The following is a 20208-nucleotide window of genomic DNA, read 5'->3' as shown; positions in this document are numbered from 1 at the left end:
AACATGTTATGTATTGCTTCTTTATTTATTTAAGTCTTATTTTTGAAGCATACAGTTAAGCCTGTGGCCCTTCAGATAGAAAGGGTGGAGTGCCTATGTGACATCAGGATCAATGTGTGGTAAGAAAGGCAGTAAAACAACTTTTCTATATACCAGATACCAACAGAGCCTTGGCTATCCTGGAAGCTGAAGAGGTGCAAGTGAATTCCCCAAGCTCAGTCAAAGCTTTACCATAGCTTTAACATTTATAGAATCTGACAGGTGCTGTAGCCCTGGTTCTCCAGGGATCGAGAAAAAATATACAGTAATTCTACGAACCACCCCACCAAAACAGAATAGACAAGGTTGTTCCCTCAGTCAGCTATCTCCTGAGAACTGGGCAAGCATACAAAAATACAATGAGAATAAAAAAGCTGCAAATGAAGTGAGACTGAAATACAGCTACATCAGGATAACTATGCATTTTGATTCAATACTTGGAACTAATTTCATATAGCTAAACTTTATTTTTAAAGTTATTATTAAAATATCTGAGGAACGAACATAAAATGAAATTAGATATTGGCCAGACTTTATAAAGAAAGAAGGAAAAAAGCAGATGAATGCACAGCTGCAATGTAGCGCATCCCACAAGAGCATGCAAACAGAGGACAGCATGAGCAGGACCCAAGCATATAAGATGATATAAAGAACACATTTTTCTTTCACAAAAAAGAAAAAAATATGGTAAGTAGCTAATGACTGGAGAAATAGCTTGTGGCTCAGCTCTGTCCTCAAGCCTTACTCAGAGTACTACAATCGCACTGTGGGATGCTGTACAGGACGGCAGCCCAGGCTGCCACTCAGAATATCCTACAGTGCCCTCTAGTGAGAGATGCACCTCAGCAGAAACATCACTCCTGATGCCTCCGCTGTCACCGACAGAAGAGTTGGTATTGCACAAAAGGCTTCTTTTATGCAGAGCCCAACAAACACATAGTAAAACTGCCTATAGAGAGGTTATTAGTAGAAGGACCTTTATTCACTCAGGGGCTTAGGCGTCAAACTCACTTTTTCTGCAAGTGCTTCTTCCAGCGTGGTCAAGGCAGTATCAGTATTTGTGGTGTCCGCCTGCAAAGATTTCACTCGATCCTTTAAGCTGCTCATTTGCTTTTCCTTGTCTCTTAACTGTTCTTGAAGATTTTCAATCTTAAAGAAGAAAATTACATTTTAAGAAAATAGTGATCAAAACCATTCAAATCATCCAAAAATATTACATTGTAAAAAATGCTCTTAAAACAAAGGAAGTAGGTGAGGGCATCATTTTTATAATCTTACGTGGAAACATCAAGCAATGTAATCAAAACCATCAAATATTAAGAAAGAATCAGCAATTTTTTTGGAAGCTGGGATAGAACTCAGGGCAAGAAAGTCTAAATATTCATCAAGGAAAATAAACTGAAATGAAGAAATGGTATTATACCTAATTTCTGAGGACGTTGGGCACAGTATGATTGAAGGAAACAATTAGGTTTGATATTAAGGAAAAGCTGTTGATGTAATAACAATATGAAAGGATAAAAGCTGAGAAAAACATTCTTGCAGATATAAACAAACAAACAAACAAAAAGGTTCTTAATTATTATGAATCTGTTAACTATTCTCCTAAGTATTTCCTTTGACACTGCATTCTCCACAATACTGGTATGCTGCTTTTTCATCTTAAAGTGTTTTGCTATATGGTATACTAACACCCGGCATCATTCTCTGGGCAGAAAATATATCATCCTTGTTTTCTCCAGGAATAGAATTCAATTGATTTACGAGATCTGAATATATCTTTTGACAGACCAAGAAGACCCAAAGGTAAGCTCATATTATACACACACACGCATCACAAAGAACAGACACATTAGCACATTATCATTGCCTGTCGAAAACAAATTTATCAGCAAAGGATTAAAGTGGGTATAGATTTTTCTTTCTTTTGTTATTGCTGACAGGTTCTTCTTGCATCAGCAAACATAAATCATACACTGGAGAATGACATGTGGCAAGTAAGGTGCCTGTCTTCAAAACAATTGTAGCAGGATATTATTTGAAATCAATTTATACAACAAGACAACCCCAAGGACTATCTAGTCCATTATTTAGTAAACTTTTTGAAAGCATTACTAGCCTTTTTGCTTCACCTGTCTAACAGCAGTTAGAAGCTCTTCAGTTACGGGAAACACATCAGATATCCCCACTTTTAACTGCTCTACCCTGGAAGAACTGAGACATCGTGATCTAAGAGCAAACAGGTATTTAAAGCCATCAGCTACTACTTTGTTCTTTATTAAAATCACCTCTGGACAACTGTTTTGTGAAACAGTCTAGATCAGTAATGATATATTTAAAAGATTCTGCAAGAGGCTGAACATTTAGTCACAAAAACGGGAATTTATTATATGTGGAAGCTAGGAGGAAGAAAGGAAGAACCACCTAATTCAGGGAAACCCTTGCTAATGGTCTTCTGTTATTCAGAGCCACTGAAGAAATCTCCTGGTATAAGATTCTCCATACTGGGTTGGGTTTTTTAATTTTTCTTATGTAAGCACATGTAAACCTATGATCCAGCTTTATACACAATTTTATATATTTATTTATATATAAATATATTTATATTTATATTTTTATATATATTTATGTTTATTTATATATTACTGATAGCAGTAGAATGACATACATATTTTGTTTTGTTTTTCCTCCCAGTTTTTAAGGAATGTACTAAAACTGTTTTCAGTTTATCTTCCTCATCATTTTATCTTAGAGGAAAAGTATTAGGCCTCCAAACTATGCTTAAAATTTTAAATTGAGCACAACAGAAATGACTTCATAAATTTTGAAGAGCACCAAAGAAGCATAACTTAGTAATATCTCATGTGACTTGGAAATTACTGAAAATTCCAACTTTTTAATGCACTCCTATCTATTATTTAATGCCCTAATAGCATATGCATGTAGCACACGGAGCCTGAGAGAACTCCAGCAGTTGTGAATGGAAGCCCTCACGGTGCCCACACATGCAGTTACCAACTAGGTAACATCCCTGAGAGGAGCCTACGTGGCTGCTTTCGACCTTCGGAGCTTGCAGTGTCGTCAGCTGTCTAGACAGACTGGCTGTTTAGACAGCCAGCCATGAAAATATACTACAAAGAAGCGTGAGCTATTCTTAGACTCGTGTTTACTTCTGGAGGCGAAACACTCCAGCAAAGGCTCCAAGTGGCTGGAGAGGGGAGAGTGCAGAGTGACTTTCTGCTGTGAGCAAACTGCACACAAGAGACAGCTAAATAATTCACACCCAGCTACGTTAAATGCTTGCCTAGGGAGCACAACCATTTGCACAAGCACAACATGCATTTACACGTGTGACAAACACTAGTTACTGTGATGAGAGTAAAATGACAGCTATGTAATAGTACTGTATATGACTGAAGCATCTTCCCATTACAACCGCACCCTGTCATATATACATGTGTAAATATATTTTTAAAAAGGTTATATGCAAAGAGGATGAACTTATCTATCCTTTCTGTCTACATACATGCTTTGCCGTCTGAAGTAGTGGATGTTTTCTTGCTCTATCCTTCAGGGAACAGCAGGTACAATAAACTGTTCCAAGTCACACTAATACCTAGGCATTATCAAGAAAAACAAACAAACAAAAAAATAAAACAAACACACACACACACACACACAAAAAAAAAAAAAAAAAAGCTACCTACAAATGTGCCTTTTGCAGCATGGGATAACTAATGGCTCCCAACAAGGATGTGCCTTTCAACTACAGAAACCTGGCTCAACTCATGAGTCCAAATTTAAACACTTACACAACACCAGATGCAAAATTTCCTTTACAAAATCACAATGAACAATAACTGAATTTCTTTATTCCATTTTTCTCCCAAACCTGCACCACTGAAACAAATAATAGCTAAACTACAGGTTATCCAAAATTATATAATCAGAAGAAAAAAGCAACTAATATTCTACGCTTAGCCTTTGTAGTCAGTTTATATAAGTGACTTTGCTATTAGAACTTTGCAAGTAGTCTGAGATCCCTCATTGAAAAGAATATATGATGTACCTCATATTTGTTTTACCATCCTCTTTTCCTATACAACAGAAAAAATGAAAAAGTAACACCAAGCAAATTCTGATAAAAATAAAGCAGATGACCAAAATAGGGTCTTTTTCCCCAAAGAAAGATGAAACAAAATGCAATGGAATCTCCAAGCCCTCTGGAATACAGAAAGGGACAAGAACTGAAGGAGCACTGTTTAGTCTTGAAACAACCACAAAGTGACAAATTTTCCCTGAAATGTTCTAGAAACCTAGGAAATATACATATTTATGTACAAAATTTTTAAAATAGGAAATATATATATAATATCATTAGATTATTAATAATATTTACTCTTCATATACATACTTATTTTGAAGGGTAGAGACAGGGATCTTCTAGAAGCTTAAAAACACTAAGCTTACTGTATACATACATACACTGCAATGATCTGCTCTGCATAGCAAGTTCTTTATCAATAATGATTTACTGAAATCTTTCTCCAATTTTACCTGGTGTCAGGCACTATTTTGTTTCAACCTGGATGATTTACTCCGAGTTTTGTGAAACCAATTATTTCACTTTCCGGCCCTGAAGCACAGGAGTAGAGGCAAGAGAAGTTGCCTCTGGCATGCTGATCCAAAGGCAAGGAAGCTTCAGCTTTTTGCAAATAGCAGTCCTACTGAAACCCCCATACAAGCGCAAAGAACAAACAACAGCTCAGGGAATTAAATTAGACATATCTAGTTTAAGACTCATACAGACCATTACATTCCCTAATTCCTCTAGTTACAGGTTATTAGTAGATCCTTTGTACTATGCTTCAGCCAAGAAAAACTTTTGTAGAACCCCCATAAACCCTGAGGTGTGGATAAATACAACACTCGAGAAGCTGAATTCTACTGTGCCAGTGACTTCTGCATCAGAATAAATACAGCGGGTTTGTGAATTGGTAATTCAATTTCTTTTTCTCTTGCTTCCTGTTACTGGAAAATATTTTTTTCCTCCTTCGAAATGTTTGTTTTTATTCAAAGATCAATAGCTTCCTACAGCTTCTTTCATTGACTGAAACATGATTTAACAGTATTTATGTTTCACTTCCAACTTTTAATTTTCTCTTTGCTATTTTGTTTGTCTTCTAAAAGAAACAAAGTGATGAAAAAAAAAAAGTTTTAAGAGCCCTTTAAGTTAGATCATTCTTTTGCATATTTAAGGTCCTTTTCAATCTTGAGACATTTCATTGCGTATTCTGTTTGTAACTCCGATATCAAATACTAGCTATATCACTTACCTACAGACAAATCTTTCACCATACTTTTTTTTGTATAAACAGGGGAAAATGCTGATGTTCTGCACTTCCCCAACACAGCTCAGCAACGAGATTGCTTTCATCAGTATTATTTCATCTTCATCTTAGTGTACACTGAATATATAAAAGACAATCACTGTAACATAGGATAATATTCCTTGATTGTATTACAAGAGCAGATGTACATGAGAATCTCAGGGGGCTGCTAAGCCTCCCACTTTTTTGATCCCAGGTTTCATGCAGTGCAAGCAGTACTGTAAAGAGGACCTAAATAACCAGGTGGGGCGAGAAGTTTTCTCTTCTATTCCTATGTCAGAGCTGCACAAACAAATGAAAACTTTATATAAGTTGTGAGTTTTCTGAACAATTCTTCCATAGTTTTATAACAGCACTATTGGCCAGGTCAGCTTCAGGGTCATTGACAAGAATATGATGGAATCTCACCAAGTACAGGCAGAGGTGAGTCTGTCCGTGTCAGGAATAACAACATGGAGGAGAAAAAAATAGTGTGGGAGACAGAGTTGGCAGCTTAGCAAGCATGTGATGATAAAACAGCTCCAATTCTTTCTGGTTGAAGAGATGTCGCTCCCTTCAATGGCAACGTAAGAATACTCATCCATTGCAAAAAGTTGATAGTCTCTAGTCGTATTTTATTTTACTATAATCTCATGATATCTGAGAAGCTGAGAAAGGTGGGGTTGCATCAGAATCAAGATGAGAACAGAACTGTTAAAACAGACGAGATCACATCACGGTGTCTGACATATGCAAAAAAATGTTGCTTCAGAAGGGGTAAGGCATTTATACCAAAAAATTGAGAGGGAACTGAACTCATAAAATTTTGTTCCTAAAACGTGTTGGTCACCTCAAGTCCCAAGAGACTGTTAAAGAAAAATATACTATGAGTTTTATAAATATTACTATGCTTTTAAGGTAACTTTTGGAGACCAAAATGACAGCACATAAGCAAAGATTAATGGTCAGTTTTATAAGATTAAGCTCTAGTTTTATAGATGTCATACTAAAAACCTCATCATTATGATTGTCTTTGTATTGTGGATGGAGACAAAATTTGATCTTTTGTACGTGTATTGGCTCTGTTTCAACCTCCAATATAAGGTGTTGCTATTAAAATCCAGAATGAAATAATGTATGTCATTTGCGAATATCAGTTGTATCACCGAGTTGTATCATTTAGACTGAAAGTAATATTCTTGCTATTAATTTTTATGGTTAAATTTTGAAGACTAGCAACAATGTGCTACGCTGAGGTTTCAGGCATACCATGTCTTGTTCCAAGGGTGAGATTTTTAACCTGTTTTGAAGTTTAGTGTAGATCAAAGAAATTTTTCTTTTTTTCACTAATGTTTTGGCAAACACAAGTGAGAGTTTCTTCCAAAGTTCATCCGCATTCAATATGCTCTTTTTACTTTATGATTTAAGCAATGGATATAAATGCAGTTAAACTATTGTAAAGTAATGCTCTTGTTCCTGAACAAGAATAAATATGAAGAAGCTAAAACTGATTCCGGAATACTTTGTATATCAGTTAATTTCATAAAATCCGTGAAGCATTAAGTCAATTAAAGACACTCTAAAAATGCAAGAAACCAGTGGTGGTCTCTCTCTCTTTCGTTTTCTCTAAAGATCAAATTCTGGAGTACCAGTTAACACTTCAATGTAGAGATGGTGAATGTTCAGTTAAGTGCTAAATCTGTTTGTTCAGTTTACGTTCCTCTTGCTACTCATTGAAGACATGACTACTTTTTATTTTGCCTCACGGGTAAGGTGTTTTTTTTTTTTTCTTTTTACCACTTTCCTACTTCAGTGCTTACCTGGAACATCGCTCTCTTTGATATCAGAATATCAATTCAAAATGCCCTGATGTTGCTGAAACTAGTATACTGAGATTCTGGGATGTACAATGGGATTCCTTAACACCTTGATCTGTATTGGCATAAGAAAGAGAAACAGGCTAAAAGGGATGGGGAGAGCATGGAGGAGGACACAACTGAAAAAGAATTTGAGATTGGGAAACTCCAGCACAGGGGTACATCACATTAACTTCTACCTTCAGGGCACTTCTACTTCAGGGGTACGTTCTTATTGACTTCTACCCAGGTCCAGTTATAATTCAGAATAACTTCCATGGGTGGAGTAAAAACAAAACAAAACAAAACAAAAACAATTGCTTGCTTTTTCAGAAGATTAAATCTTTTTGTCATTTTTACTCTCATGATCTCCAATCTGATGAAAATCCTTAGAAATTAGCATGATGATCTTACAGTATTTAGTTTTACACACAAAAAAATTTGTAGCTATGCAGCTTAGAAAGCACAAAGAACTTATTATTGTGGTTTCTGTTTAAACAAACAAACAACATCAAATAAATCTATGGGCCACAAACAGGCATGTTGCTTCTGCTTCTAAAGGAAGAAATGGTTACAAAGTGAAAACAATGCTTAAAAAGAAATCAGGGAACTGCTAATCGAATCAACGTTTTATTCTTGACCTGACTTTGTATTCACATTTATGCAATAATACTGACTTGAGAAAAGAACGGTATGGAGAAAGAAGAGCTGCTGCAACAAAGCCTGACTTAATAACTTGTATAGACAGTTAATTATTTTGTACCTGTGATGAAGGAGTCACAAACAATTGACACTGATCCAAAAGACTATTCTCTTTTCAGTGTTTTTTTTTTTTTTGTTGTTGTTTTTTTTTTTTTTTTCACACAAAGGTGCTGTGCTAGTATATTTATATCTACCAGAAAAATAGTTCATCTATGTTTACAGAAATAATCTCTGAGGACATTTCCATCCCTTTGTTTTCTCTTGTCCTCCTTTCCCTCGCATATTTAATCACCCTCTGGTAGCACCGGTTTGCTGACAGATCCCTGCAAAATAGAACTAACGAACTGTCGCCATAAGCTGAGTTACAATTATAGCATCATCTGAATAGAAGAGAATTTTTCCTGCGCTATTGTATTCCCTATATCAAGCAGCATTTAAACCAGATGTTTCAGATCATACTCTCAGAATGTAACTATTGTCTTTGTAGTCTTTCTGTCCTGCTAGTAAATAGATTGAATTTCCTTCGAACCTTCCAACACAATCTTATTACCAAATTTTTCAGTTTCTGAAAACTTACACTGAGAAGCATTTTCCTTACAAGCTTCTAAGGAGAATCTTGCAGAGTTCAAGTCAGAAAAAAAAAACAAAAACAAAAAACAATAGAAGGAATGAAGACCTACAGACTGTAGGCTGACTCTCAAGTTGGCAAATAACCCGAAATTCACATTTTCAAGGGAGCTAATTTACACATTCTTAAACATTGTCTCGGTTCCAAAGTATTTGCTTAGAAAAAATTACACATTAGCAATGAGTCACGTCCTTAGACGGCAGTAAAACAGTTAAATTTACTTAAGAAATTACTTCATTCTGAGGAGGTTTAATAATATCAATAGCCCAATCTAGTCAGAAACGGTCTTTGTACTGTAAAAATCCTTCCATGGTGTGTTGGCCAATACAAGAGAGGTTTTTGAAGAGAGGGGTGCAGGAGGAGGCACTCTTTCTAACCCACAGATATTGGTTATATTGCAAAGCATACAGGTTTTAATATGAACGGACAATATTTAAAACGCAAATTAAATAATGAAAGTATAAAAGCTGATCATAAGAGATTTGTTTCAGCACTATCTGAGCCAAGTGGTTAACTATATATGGTTAATTACATAATCAAAAAAACCCCACATCTCTATCACTGTTTTATCTTAAAGCCTCACTTGGTGACCTCTTGTTTTTGCCAGTATTTATCAGCTAAGAACATGTATGCGTTACCCACTAATATCAAGATTTCAAATTGTGTTGTTTGTTAAGACAATTCATTGTTTCCAGCTTCAGGACAGTACTTTCATTCACCCCTGTAATTTAATACAGAACAACGCTATCTTAAATAGCAAAACAAATTCATTTAGACCCTGCTTCTCTTCTTCTCCTAAAATGAAACGCTAAGCTTATGTACTACTCATTTATTTCACATGTGCTAAAATGTCACTTACACTGAGAACCATAATCGAAATCAGCTGGTAATTTATTTCACAATCTAATTATGGATGACATCCATTTTGTTAAAATCCTGGCCTAATCATGAAGAATAGCATCATGCTAATTTCCCTTTCAGCTGTGTCCTGACATTTTGAAGCAATGTCTGTGACTATGCTTTCTAAAGATTTCCTCCTAAGAGCCACCAAATACAAATACATTGGGAAAAACAAACAAAAAAAAACTGAACAACAACAAAACAACAACCAACTGTTTTGGGGAGGTTTCCTCATTCCTGTACCAAGTCCCAGGAAGGATTTTGCTGATATATGTGCAGATTTGATTTAGGAAAGTTCCTTACAGAAAAAAAAAAAAAAAAACCAACAACATACAAATACTATAATTAGGAGAATTTTTCTATTGATGGTATCCAAACATTCAAAATAAAGAAAACCAAAACTACGTCACTGTGGAAGAGTCTCTCCCTTTCTTACAAAAGGCTGATAAATCAAGGAAAACTTGGAACCAGTAAATGTTAGCATAGATCTTACATTCTGTTTTATAAGAAACAGAGTAAAACTAAGAAATTGTGACATTCCTTTTGGAGTAATTCAAGCTTTATAAGGCTACATAATGCTTAAAAAATTTAAAGTGAAAAACTTAGTAAATTATGAATTAAACCTCTACACTTGAATAAACCCCAAGTGCCATGTTTCATTGAGTATTATTATCAAATATTCTTCATTCTATGGCAATTTGATCTCTCATACTCAGAAATACTGATGCTATTTTCTTGATGTGTTTTAGACTTTGATTTTGGTTCTACATAGAGTAAGGATACCGTAACTAGTGAAACACATCCACCTAGTAGTATAGTGCTACAAATCACATACTCATCACAGAAAAAAAAAAAGAATGGAGATGCTTAACTTGCAATGGCACTGCAATAGCTAAGAATGGAAAATGGAGAGCAGAGAAGACTAAGGCAGTGGATAGGAACATGGGGATTTAATGTTGACTAAAAGGAAATCCTCACAGCAAGCTATACTTCATTTTCATTTACATTATCATTAAGGATCACTCAAGCAAGACAGCTCTACACCTTGAACAAAGATTTTAAATGAGATTTAGACAGTCAATTACACCGTCCAAATCACTGATTTATTAAAATGATGAAAGAAATACTGTAAGATAAAACTGCCCTAAACCGGTGGGGAGAGCTCTGGAAAGGATAGATGTTTTTAATCCCATTGTAAAACATGCCCAATCCACTGCCATTATCCTGCTTCATTCTCCTTGAAAGGAAATATAATGATGAATAGGAAGGGAGGAGTAAGGTACTACTGCAAATACTAAACCCAAGAGTACGTGTGTATATTTTGAGTATTTACTGCTTTTACTGAATTTCTTCATAACACACAGTGACAGCTGACAAAAATATCAAACTCCCAAATAAAATTCTTTCATGGCCTGTGCTCCAAAGATGTATGAGCCTAAGAACTCAATCTATTAAATTAGTATCATCATTTGATAACATTGTTTTCCATTTTATACCACAGACTGCTTTAGGCAAATCATCACTCTACTAAACTTAAGGGCTGGAAGAGTGGTTCTCTTCATGCAGAAGTTCTGTGTTTACAACCATGCTCTACTCATCTTTGCTTGAAGGTAGGTAAGACCTTCATCATGCAGAAGAGCATCCTAATTATCAACCTCATGTTGTTATAGGACAACGTGATCTTAGTTGCTCATCGTGACACTGCTCCATAGTGACCACATACTGGAATGAAGTTTTCTTAACCTTTGCGTTAGAAAAGTCACAAGCCTGAAAGCTATTCATATACTTGTGCCTTATGTCAGTCCTAATGACTGTATAAATATTGAACAGACACCCAACTTAGAAGATTACCTAGCCTAGTGGATTCAAAACCCACTCTTGAAACCAGGAAATATTGATTTATACTGAAAAATTACTCCTGCCCTGTTGTAGTGAAGATCATTAAGTTGGCTAGTTGTATCAGTAATGTCTGTTCCAGACGTAGCTCAGACAATCCCCTGAGGAGCAGAAAACGCCTGGACAGCAATTCAGCAGTGACCAAAGTGTTGGAAATTGTGAAGTCTTGCAACCCAGAGAGCAATGAAAAGCCGTGTGAGGAACACTGATGTAAGCAACCTCAAAAAAGGCATACGCCCTTGCTTTTCCTGTCTCTTCAATCATAGGGAGCTTTGTATTTGTCTAGCATGACAGGGAACACACCAACAAAGCTTATTAGCTTTATCTTGCCAGAAAAACTACACGTTTAATTTATAATGAAACCAAGAGGCCCCAAAGTTGGCTGTTTTCCCAGATCCCTTCAAGAAACCAGAATTCGTCAGTCCCACTACCTATGAGTAATGTTCTGTCTTGCCAATCAAGAGGTTATCTCAAGGCACAAGAAGGATGTAATATTAAAATGCTCCTCTTTGAGGGATACTCAAAAAAAGATCCCTTCTGTATATGACAGATTTGCTGAATTGTGGTTTCAGTTTTTTGGAACATAGGAGCAGAGATAATACCAGAAACCCCACTGAGTTTTCCTGTAACATTGCTGGTGCTATCAATCTTATGTAACACTATTACAGCAACGCATATCAGTTGAAAACCCTACATTAGCCAGCTACAACAGCTGAACTACAGAACCAAAATCATTAACCCCACAGTCCTGTTTTCCTTCTCTCTTTGAAATTACCTATCTAAAAGGACAAGTGAATATTCATTATCAAAAAAAAAAAAAAAAAAGGCAAGTACTCTAGTTACCAAAGGCAACAGGCAAGATTCTTTAATAACATCAGCATACGTCAAGAAAATGTTCTGTACATTACTATATCTCAGAATAAGAAATTGGCTTGCTATCTTTCACAGACATCAGAACAGCACCTGATTTTTGAAAAGAGTATTATCATTCATCTGGGAATAAAGGTACATATGTTACATATGATCCAGATGTTTTTATTTTTACTGTGGTATCACACGGTGCTCCAAGCAAAAGAGGGAGCATATATTAAAGAGAGGGTTGTATAAAAATAAAGCAACATATGCTCCAATTACAAATTCTAATTTATAAACCAACCAGACGTAATATTTGTTGTGAATCCAGTGGGTTCCTCTAACATAGTTGCTGCATTGGCAACCATAACTCTACACTACAAATTACTGAATAACATAAAATGTGTTTTGTTTAAAACTGTTTTTTTCAAATTTAAAATTTTCTTTCTGCACTAGGTCAAAATGCTCCATATAATTTACTAAACAATCTCCAAAGTGCACAAGTAAATTCACTTACATATTTCACTACACTGAAGTTTAATAAAAGTGAGTTTTATGCAACTTTCAGATTTATTTTTAAAATGTGCATTTAAAAAACACATTTTTTGAGTTATTTTTCCAAATCCATGCAGTATTTATTTGGGACTCTCCATCCATCTTACATTTTAGATGACTAGTAATAATACTTATTTAGGTTATAATGATAGCGTTTTCTGAATGATTCCACAAGGCAGCCTAAAAAGAACAAATCACAAATCACGTAGTCCTTGTGGCCAACATATCAAACATCATGGCCACTGTTGGTAAATTACCATTTTTAATGCTTTTTAAGAATGACCAGCCATATCATTATTATTTTTCTTACAAATTTCTTAGAAGTCATGCATGTAGAAGTTAATAGGTGGCAAATTGCTTGAATAATGATCACAGTGTTAGGGTGATCCTACTGCAGCTGCTACCCTTATGAACAGATAATTGCAAGGAAAACAGCAGGAAATGCATGCACTCTAAGTTCAGATATGAAAACCTAAATATAACTAAATGAAGAGAGCACTATTTAGATAGTTTTATATAAATACAATTCTATATAAATCCTAACTGACCTCTGATTCTTGAAAAAATTCCATGAGAAGCTTAAGTGCTCTGGAATAATTATTTGATATTCAAATATACTATTTCTGGTATACTGTAGAATCAAAGAATGTTTTGTTCTAACTGATATGAAAAAAATAAAAGAAAACACTACGAATAAAACTGATATATGTTGAGCCTAGAACCTGTATTCAGAAAGATTTTTGATGAGGCTACAGAGATAATATTCAAAAAGGAAACTGGATAAGCTCCAAGTTTCGCCCACTCTCCTGCATGATAAAATCACGATCTGTAGACTGATAAAACAAGGAACTAGATGCTAGTGACTTGAAGAGGAGATCCACAAGAGTTCCGGATACAAAATTTATCTCTCAAGTAGAAGAGGAAACCAGACACCTGAGGGATGCTAGAAAGAACAGATATATTCTGCAGAGTGCAGTCTGCTATCTCCAGGATATAGTGCAGAATATCAGAGGCACAGCAGGAAGGATACATCTGTGGAAACACTGAGGTAGCAACTTGGCCAATGTTCCTGGTGCCATCCTGTTGGTTAGAAAATCCTTTCTTACAAGACAAGTGTGCTTTGTTCACAAAGCTACTAACATCCATGTGATGTGATACAACATGGCCAGGTGCCAGAGTGTGCTCAAGTTTATGGAGGTCTGGGAAGAGGGAGTAAGTAGCTGGACTTGATGACAATATACCAAGAGTATTACTATTAGTATACCATTATCACTTTCCCTAATCAAAATTCTTAGAGCAAGGAATGACAAGAAAAGGCACAAGCTATTAGGAGGAGCACTACCAGCAGGTCAAGGAAGGTGACACTTCCCTCTACATTAGCACCAGTAAGGCCATACACGGAGCACTGTATACATGTCACCCAACTCAGCTGTGAAGCATCTGTTCCTTTGGAAACCAAAAGCCCTTAAAATGAGAATGCTGGTGTGCACCTGAAGCTACAACAAGGCATCTGCCACGACTAATCTGGATTAGGCAAAAAGATAAGAAATATATTCCTTGCTGAGTCCCTGAAGAAATACACTGTCACCTCCACCAGCGACTGTAAACTAAGGATACCTGCCACTCAAAAGGCTGTCTGAAGCTATGCTTGTGAACCTTCTAGGACCAATATTCCAAATCAGAAAGATATGTGTTAATATATGGCTAAGAAATTATTTAAAATGATCAAATCTCATGGGCTAAAGCCTTTCCTGAGAGGTATATGATATCTTGCTGACTGAATCTGAAATGGTTTTAATAAACTCTAAGATCTTTTTGGTAATCAGACATCTTTAAACTTAAACTAAAAACCCATCCTAATAGACTCTTACTAGCTGCTGTATATTTAGAGAAAAACAACAAACAAACAAACAAAAACCATCATGCCAGCTGAGCTGGGCTGCAACTGCTCAAAAGTCTCAGTGGATTCTAAGAGAAGTAGAAAGTCAACAAATAAGGGTAAGGGATCATATTTTCAAAGTGTTCATGGCTCACTGTGAAATGAAAGTAAATTGTGTGTTGCATCCTCTTTTCCCACATGGGAATTAAACAACTAATCTCCTTGAATAGAGGAAATTAAGAAAACCCACAGGATCATCATGCTGAATCGAAACTCACAGAAGACTCTCCAGTTGCTGTAGTTGCTTTCACTGCTACTACAATATTCTAGTGATACTTTGATAGACATGAAGGACAAAAAGCTTCTCTGATTTTTCATATTATTATCCTAACAGAAGATAATCCCATCCCACATAGTAAAACACTTCTAAGAGGGTGTTCCTGAAAAGAAAAGAGACTATACCTCTTGGAAACTTCTAAAAGCCATACATTTCAAGTTTGCTGTGTTCAGTGATAATCAGCCAGCCTATAACAGAAAGTTTGGAATGAAGGAAGGAGCAGCAGCAGAGGTCTGACATCCCTTCAGGGACACATAGGGACAGGTCCCGTCATGACCCTCCAGGACACATCTTTGAGGTCACGACTGTCAGTTTTTATAAACAAGCTGGCACAAGCCTGTGGGGACTCTACGTCTTCTTTGTGGTAGTTAAAATCTCTAAATTGGGTTTGGAACCAGTCCAGCGGCATACATGGGGACATGGTGTAAAATGAGTGGAAGAATGGCTTTTTCTGACAGAAAAGTATTTATGGAAATACGCCCAATCCTTGCTTATTAAGACACATTGTTCCCGAAGAAAAGTAACTATTTTATCAATCCTGTCTGAGCAAAGAACACATCAAATACTTTCATTCTGCCTCCCTGCAGAAGCTGGGCTGATTAGCAATCTAATATGACCGTGTAGCACTGTGCAGTGCTCCTCTTTACATGCTCATAATTCAATCATGTAAAAAGCAGAGAATAAGCTTGCCCACAGGTATATTACCCAAAAAAAATTATCCCGTCTTAAATGAGAGGCCACATGATTACTCACTCTGTAAACATACATCTTTGATGGGACATTCTTACTTTGTTCTTTTCTACAGAGAAAGCAAAACCTGAAACTCAGACACACACTGCAGGTTTGAACAGGTCATCAAGTGAAGTGTTAGTAATACAAGATTTTTAAGCACTAAGTGTCATCTTAGAAAATCTCAAAGGCATATCTATAATTCCACCCTACATTTTATTAATTCTTAGAAAATCATATACATGTATTCATTAATCTGATAACCAACATGAAGGCCACACCAGGGAAGATGAAACTACAATAAACTGAATTAAGGTTTGAAAATGCAGTTCCTTCTCTATGTTCTCTTGCCTCTTCAGAGTTGTATCAGAAGAGATGCTTGAGGAGGTGAATCTACTTCATGGATGAGGGAATGGAAACAAAATTACCCTTAAAGTAAAAACACTGAACTTTAGAAGTTATGAATACTAAACCAACTCCGTTCTTGCAGTAAATATGACCAATACTGATTTTAAACAACTGAGTTATAAATTCAATTTGTAGTCTTTCTCTCCTGCTATGTAGTATTTCTTATCATTAAGCATAAATATTTGTTTTGATTTCTAAGCTTTTTGCAAAGTAGACAGAATTTATTTTCCTCTGGGGAAAGGTAATGCTTCTTACTCAAAAGAGCAGGAGGAATGCATCTGGAGTCTTCCTGAATACTGGCTAAACAAGTAACATCACCATAGCCACACAAAAAAATCTATGTTCTTCCTCTACTATATCACAGGTCAATTACCACACTATGTGTGGGGAGCTGCCAAAAAACACCCCTATGTTCAGACACTAGAACCTTATTTGCCTGCAGCTGCATTGCACAATGAAGGAGTATTAACTACACTCCCAAAGATGAAACCTGCCCCTCCACCAAGCAAAGGGTGAACAATTAACTGCTTTTATATAGAGATTTTTTTTTTCTTCAATGTAACTGTTACTTACCTTTTGTTGCAAATGATACTTCTCTAAAAAGATTTGATTAGTAAGCATTGACTTTTTTTTTCCCCACTCCTCTCCATTCTGGTCTACCAGCACTGACAGACAGATATGGCAGAGAGAATAATGAAGCACAACTTAATCTTTTTCAGGTTCAGACTTGCTCTGAATGCTCCTCATTTTATTTTCTGATGTTTTCCCCTCATTTGGGTTTCTAACAACTGAAAATGAGATTTTATGCTAGACTTATTTTCAATGAATTAAAAAACAATAATCCCAAAGCTCTACGAAACAAAGATTTTGCATGAAATTTTCAGACATAAAGACCATTTCTGTAATGTCCAAATTTCTAGCATTTCTACTGCTTCTCTAGTCTCAAGTAAAGATGCTATCAACCACCTCCACTGTAGAATCTTCCCATTTTGGAAAGATTTCACAACCGAAGATATGAAGCACGTGTTTTTCTCAGCAATTGGTACCTATTGGGTATCAGTAGCGATGCCCATTGTCATGTTAATTTTTCAGATTTTCGTTGCTCATAATCTTCTTCTGTGTCTTTTATTTGTTTGTTAATCAGCCAGTAAACATTACTTTCTTCATCTGGATTTCAGAATGACCAAAAAGTATACTTTATTATATTAATAAAAGTGGCGAACTAGAATGATACTAACAGTTCATAAAACAAACCAGGCAATGACCTATGTCAATGAACCCAAACAGAGACTCAATATTAAAGGATGTATTTAAAATAATTTTTGTCTCAACAATGGAAATTGCAGAAATTTAGCACAATGCAATTTTGGACACCATACCAAAGTATTTCTTGTCAATGTCATCAGAATAGGAGATTACACATCTAGAACAGCCACAGAAAATATAAAAATTAAGAACAAAAGTCCAAATGCCCAGCATAGCCATACATCATTTGGTTATGCCTATGTTATTAGTACAGGTGACCTATGTAATCTTAAAAGAAAGTAAAAAGCTTTTCCTAAATTGATGACATGTAAGTTAATGATTTTCCAATAAATATTTTTCTTTGAACATCTTTATGATTTTAGTATTTGATACAATTCAATTTTTTTTACCTAGCATTAAAAATATGTTAGAGTTCAAAATCTAGTTCATGAGAGCACACACTTCAAAACTAACCTCAATCTGAGCATATGCTGAAGGAAAAATAGTTGGTAAATTCTGATTAAATAGTATCTATTAATCAAATACTTTATCTGGTTACATTCCTTCAACATGCCAACACCTGTACCCCATTCTTCCTCATAACTGCAAGTAGTAGTTTTATGCTGCTACTGTTTTCAGAAATCCACAGAAAAACCTTTCTTAACACTATACAAGATGAACACTTTTTTGTACCACACATCTTTCATAATCATTCACTGTATTCACTTAAAATGCCTAAATACCATTTAAATCATGCTGTAAATTTAAAATAAGCATTTAATAACAGATAACTACACCAGCAAAAAGATCTGCTGCTACCAGATCATCCAGATCTTCAATTAAAAATCTGATCTTTCTGAACTTACCAGTTTATAATCAGAGGGACAAATAAAAAAACCTACTGTCATTGTATGGATGTGAATGTTTAAAGGCTACACATTTTTTAAATGTAAATAAAATTCTGAACTGCCACTAGAAGATCTGAAAGCACTTGTATAAAGCATAACAGAGGCTGTGCACTTCAATAAAAATGTGTACTTAAGAAATGCAAAAAGGTAAAAAAAAAATTAGAGGTTTTTTTCCTCTTTAAGAGAATAACATTCACATGAGAGGAGATACAGGCTTCTGAAGTTTCAGGCAGAAGGCTGACATAACTATCCGTAGAGTCAAAAAAAGGAGAGACACATGTATCAGATAAAATGAGAGTTCAAAATTTTCTCTAGCACCTTAAAGTAACAGATTTTATGCAAGAAAGTGCAAAGCACAATCTATAGAGATTCTCAAAACTTAGTCTTAGATTTCAGGTCTGAAGTAACAATTAAGAAAATCAGTTGAAAGTTTAAAGGACTGAATTTATGCTTATTTACCTTGGACCATACAAACCAAAAATAAATTCCATATTGCTTCAAAAACCTCAGGTTCAAGGACTGTCAGCTGAATTCTCCATAAAAATATTCTAGGTTTGCTAATGATAGATACTGAAAACAATATCTTTGGATTTAAAAACCTAACAATTTAACAGTTCATGTTAAAGAAAATGATTCCAACAACTTGAAGGCTAAAGCAAACTCAAATCTGTGTGTGATTCTAGTTAGCAGCAGGAAAGAGATATTTTTCTATAGACAGAGTATATGTTTCTTTGTTTAAGAAGCTCATAGACAGGTTTTCAAAAACAGCTCAAATTATTTTTACAGTAATATAGTCCTTTGTTGAGCTATATAGAAAAACAAGAGCTCAAAAACTTCACATCTAAAAGTTTGGGATCTCACTTTCTTATCTGGAGAGATCAAGTACTTTTACTTGAAAGCAGCAGCAAACAAACCTCAAAAAACAGGGTAGCCACATGAAGAGGCAAGATGAAACTGTCTTAATACTTGTTAGAATGGTTTCAAGAAGTACAAGTAAAGAAAATGAGCAAAAATAGAACCTTCAGCACTGCTTATGAATGAACCAATAAAAGATCATTCTAAAGACTTAAGTAGAACAAATAAGAAAAAAAAAAGCCAACAATGTAAGAGTAAACAAAAGTAAAATAACCTTGCTGACATTTAACATTTACAAAAATGTCTGATTCCCTGCTGCTTGGTTAAGAATTCTGCTGGGATCTCAATCAATGTTTGGAGTGTACATGACCAATTTTGAAAACAAAGAGAAAATACAGTACAAAAATTAGAAGTCTTTAAGTGTACTACAAAGATGAAAAAGTCAAAAAGCGAGACCATGAAGACTGGGAATAAGGCAGTTCTAGAATTATTAATTACACATATATGGCTAAACTCCATGGCTGAACTTCCATTCCCACATGAAGTTGGCTGTAATGGAACTGATCATGACCTAAACTTTCATAATTTATAGATCATAGTCAAAGAAAAGGCATTGTCCAGGCTTGAGAAATTAATCAATATTCTGAACTATTAAAATTACAAGAACTCCACAGATTGCTAAAGTGTCTAGGGAAAAAAAAAAAAAAAAGCACATTCAGAGCCTAATACATACATAACAAGATCCAAGAACATCTTATGTACAAATGCAAACACAGAGAATAAATTATTCCATAAACTAATATATATATACACGTATTATATATATATATATATATATATATATTTATTTATTTTTTTTTTTTCCTTGCCCTAGGATTCTAAGTCCTTTAGGAAACCTCTCTAATTTCTGTAACAGGGTCTACATCTTTTTTTTACCCAGACCTCCTTAATTTCACTGACAAGGTCTACATTTTCTTATCCAGAAAGCTATGTAGGATAGTCTTAGCTCTGATTATCCTTTTCTACAAGTTCCTGAGAAGAATTTAGTAT

At 35.2% G+C, this 20208-nt stretch overlaps 1 protein-coding gene across 20 annotated transcripts in view; it reads right to left on the bottom strand.

Annotated features, from left to right (window-relative positions):
* The window catches only part of ERC1 (ELKS/RAB6-interacting/CAST family member 1), a 301807-nt gene that overhangs the window by 186638 nt on the left and 94961 nt on the right, over positions 1–20208 (bottom strand). For all 20 annotated transcript variants that reach the window (XR_011810085.1, XM_027463493.3, XM_072039666.1 and 17 more), the window contains one exon: positions 1051–1188. Coding sequence is in view for 19 of the 20 variants with exons in the window: in XM_027463493.3 (XP_027319294.3) it covers positions 1051–1188 (138 nt within the window). In the remaining variant the exon portion in view is untranslated. The remainder of the gene's footprint in view (positions 1–1050; positions 1189–20208) is intronic.

The sequence above is a fragment of the Anas platyrhynchos genome, chromosome 1 (genome assembly GCF_047663525.1).
Source record: "Anas platyrhynchos isolate ZD024472 breed Pekin duck chromosome 1, IASCAAS_PekinDuck_T2T, whole genome shotgun sequence".
NCBI classification, from domain to species: domain Eukaryota; kingdom Metazoa; phylum Chordata; class Aves; order Anseriformes; family Anatidae; genus Anas; species Anas platyrhynchos.
Note: the sequence above shows the minus strand (reverse complement) of the source record. Positions and strands in the feature narration are given on the sequence as shown.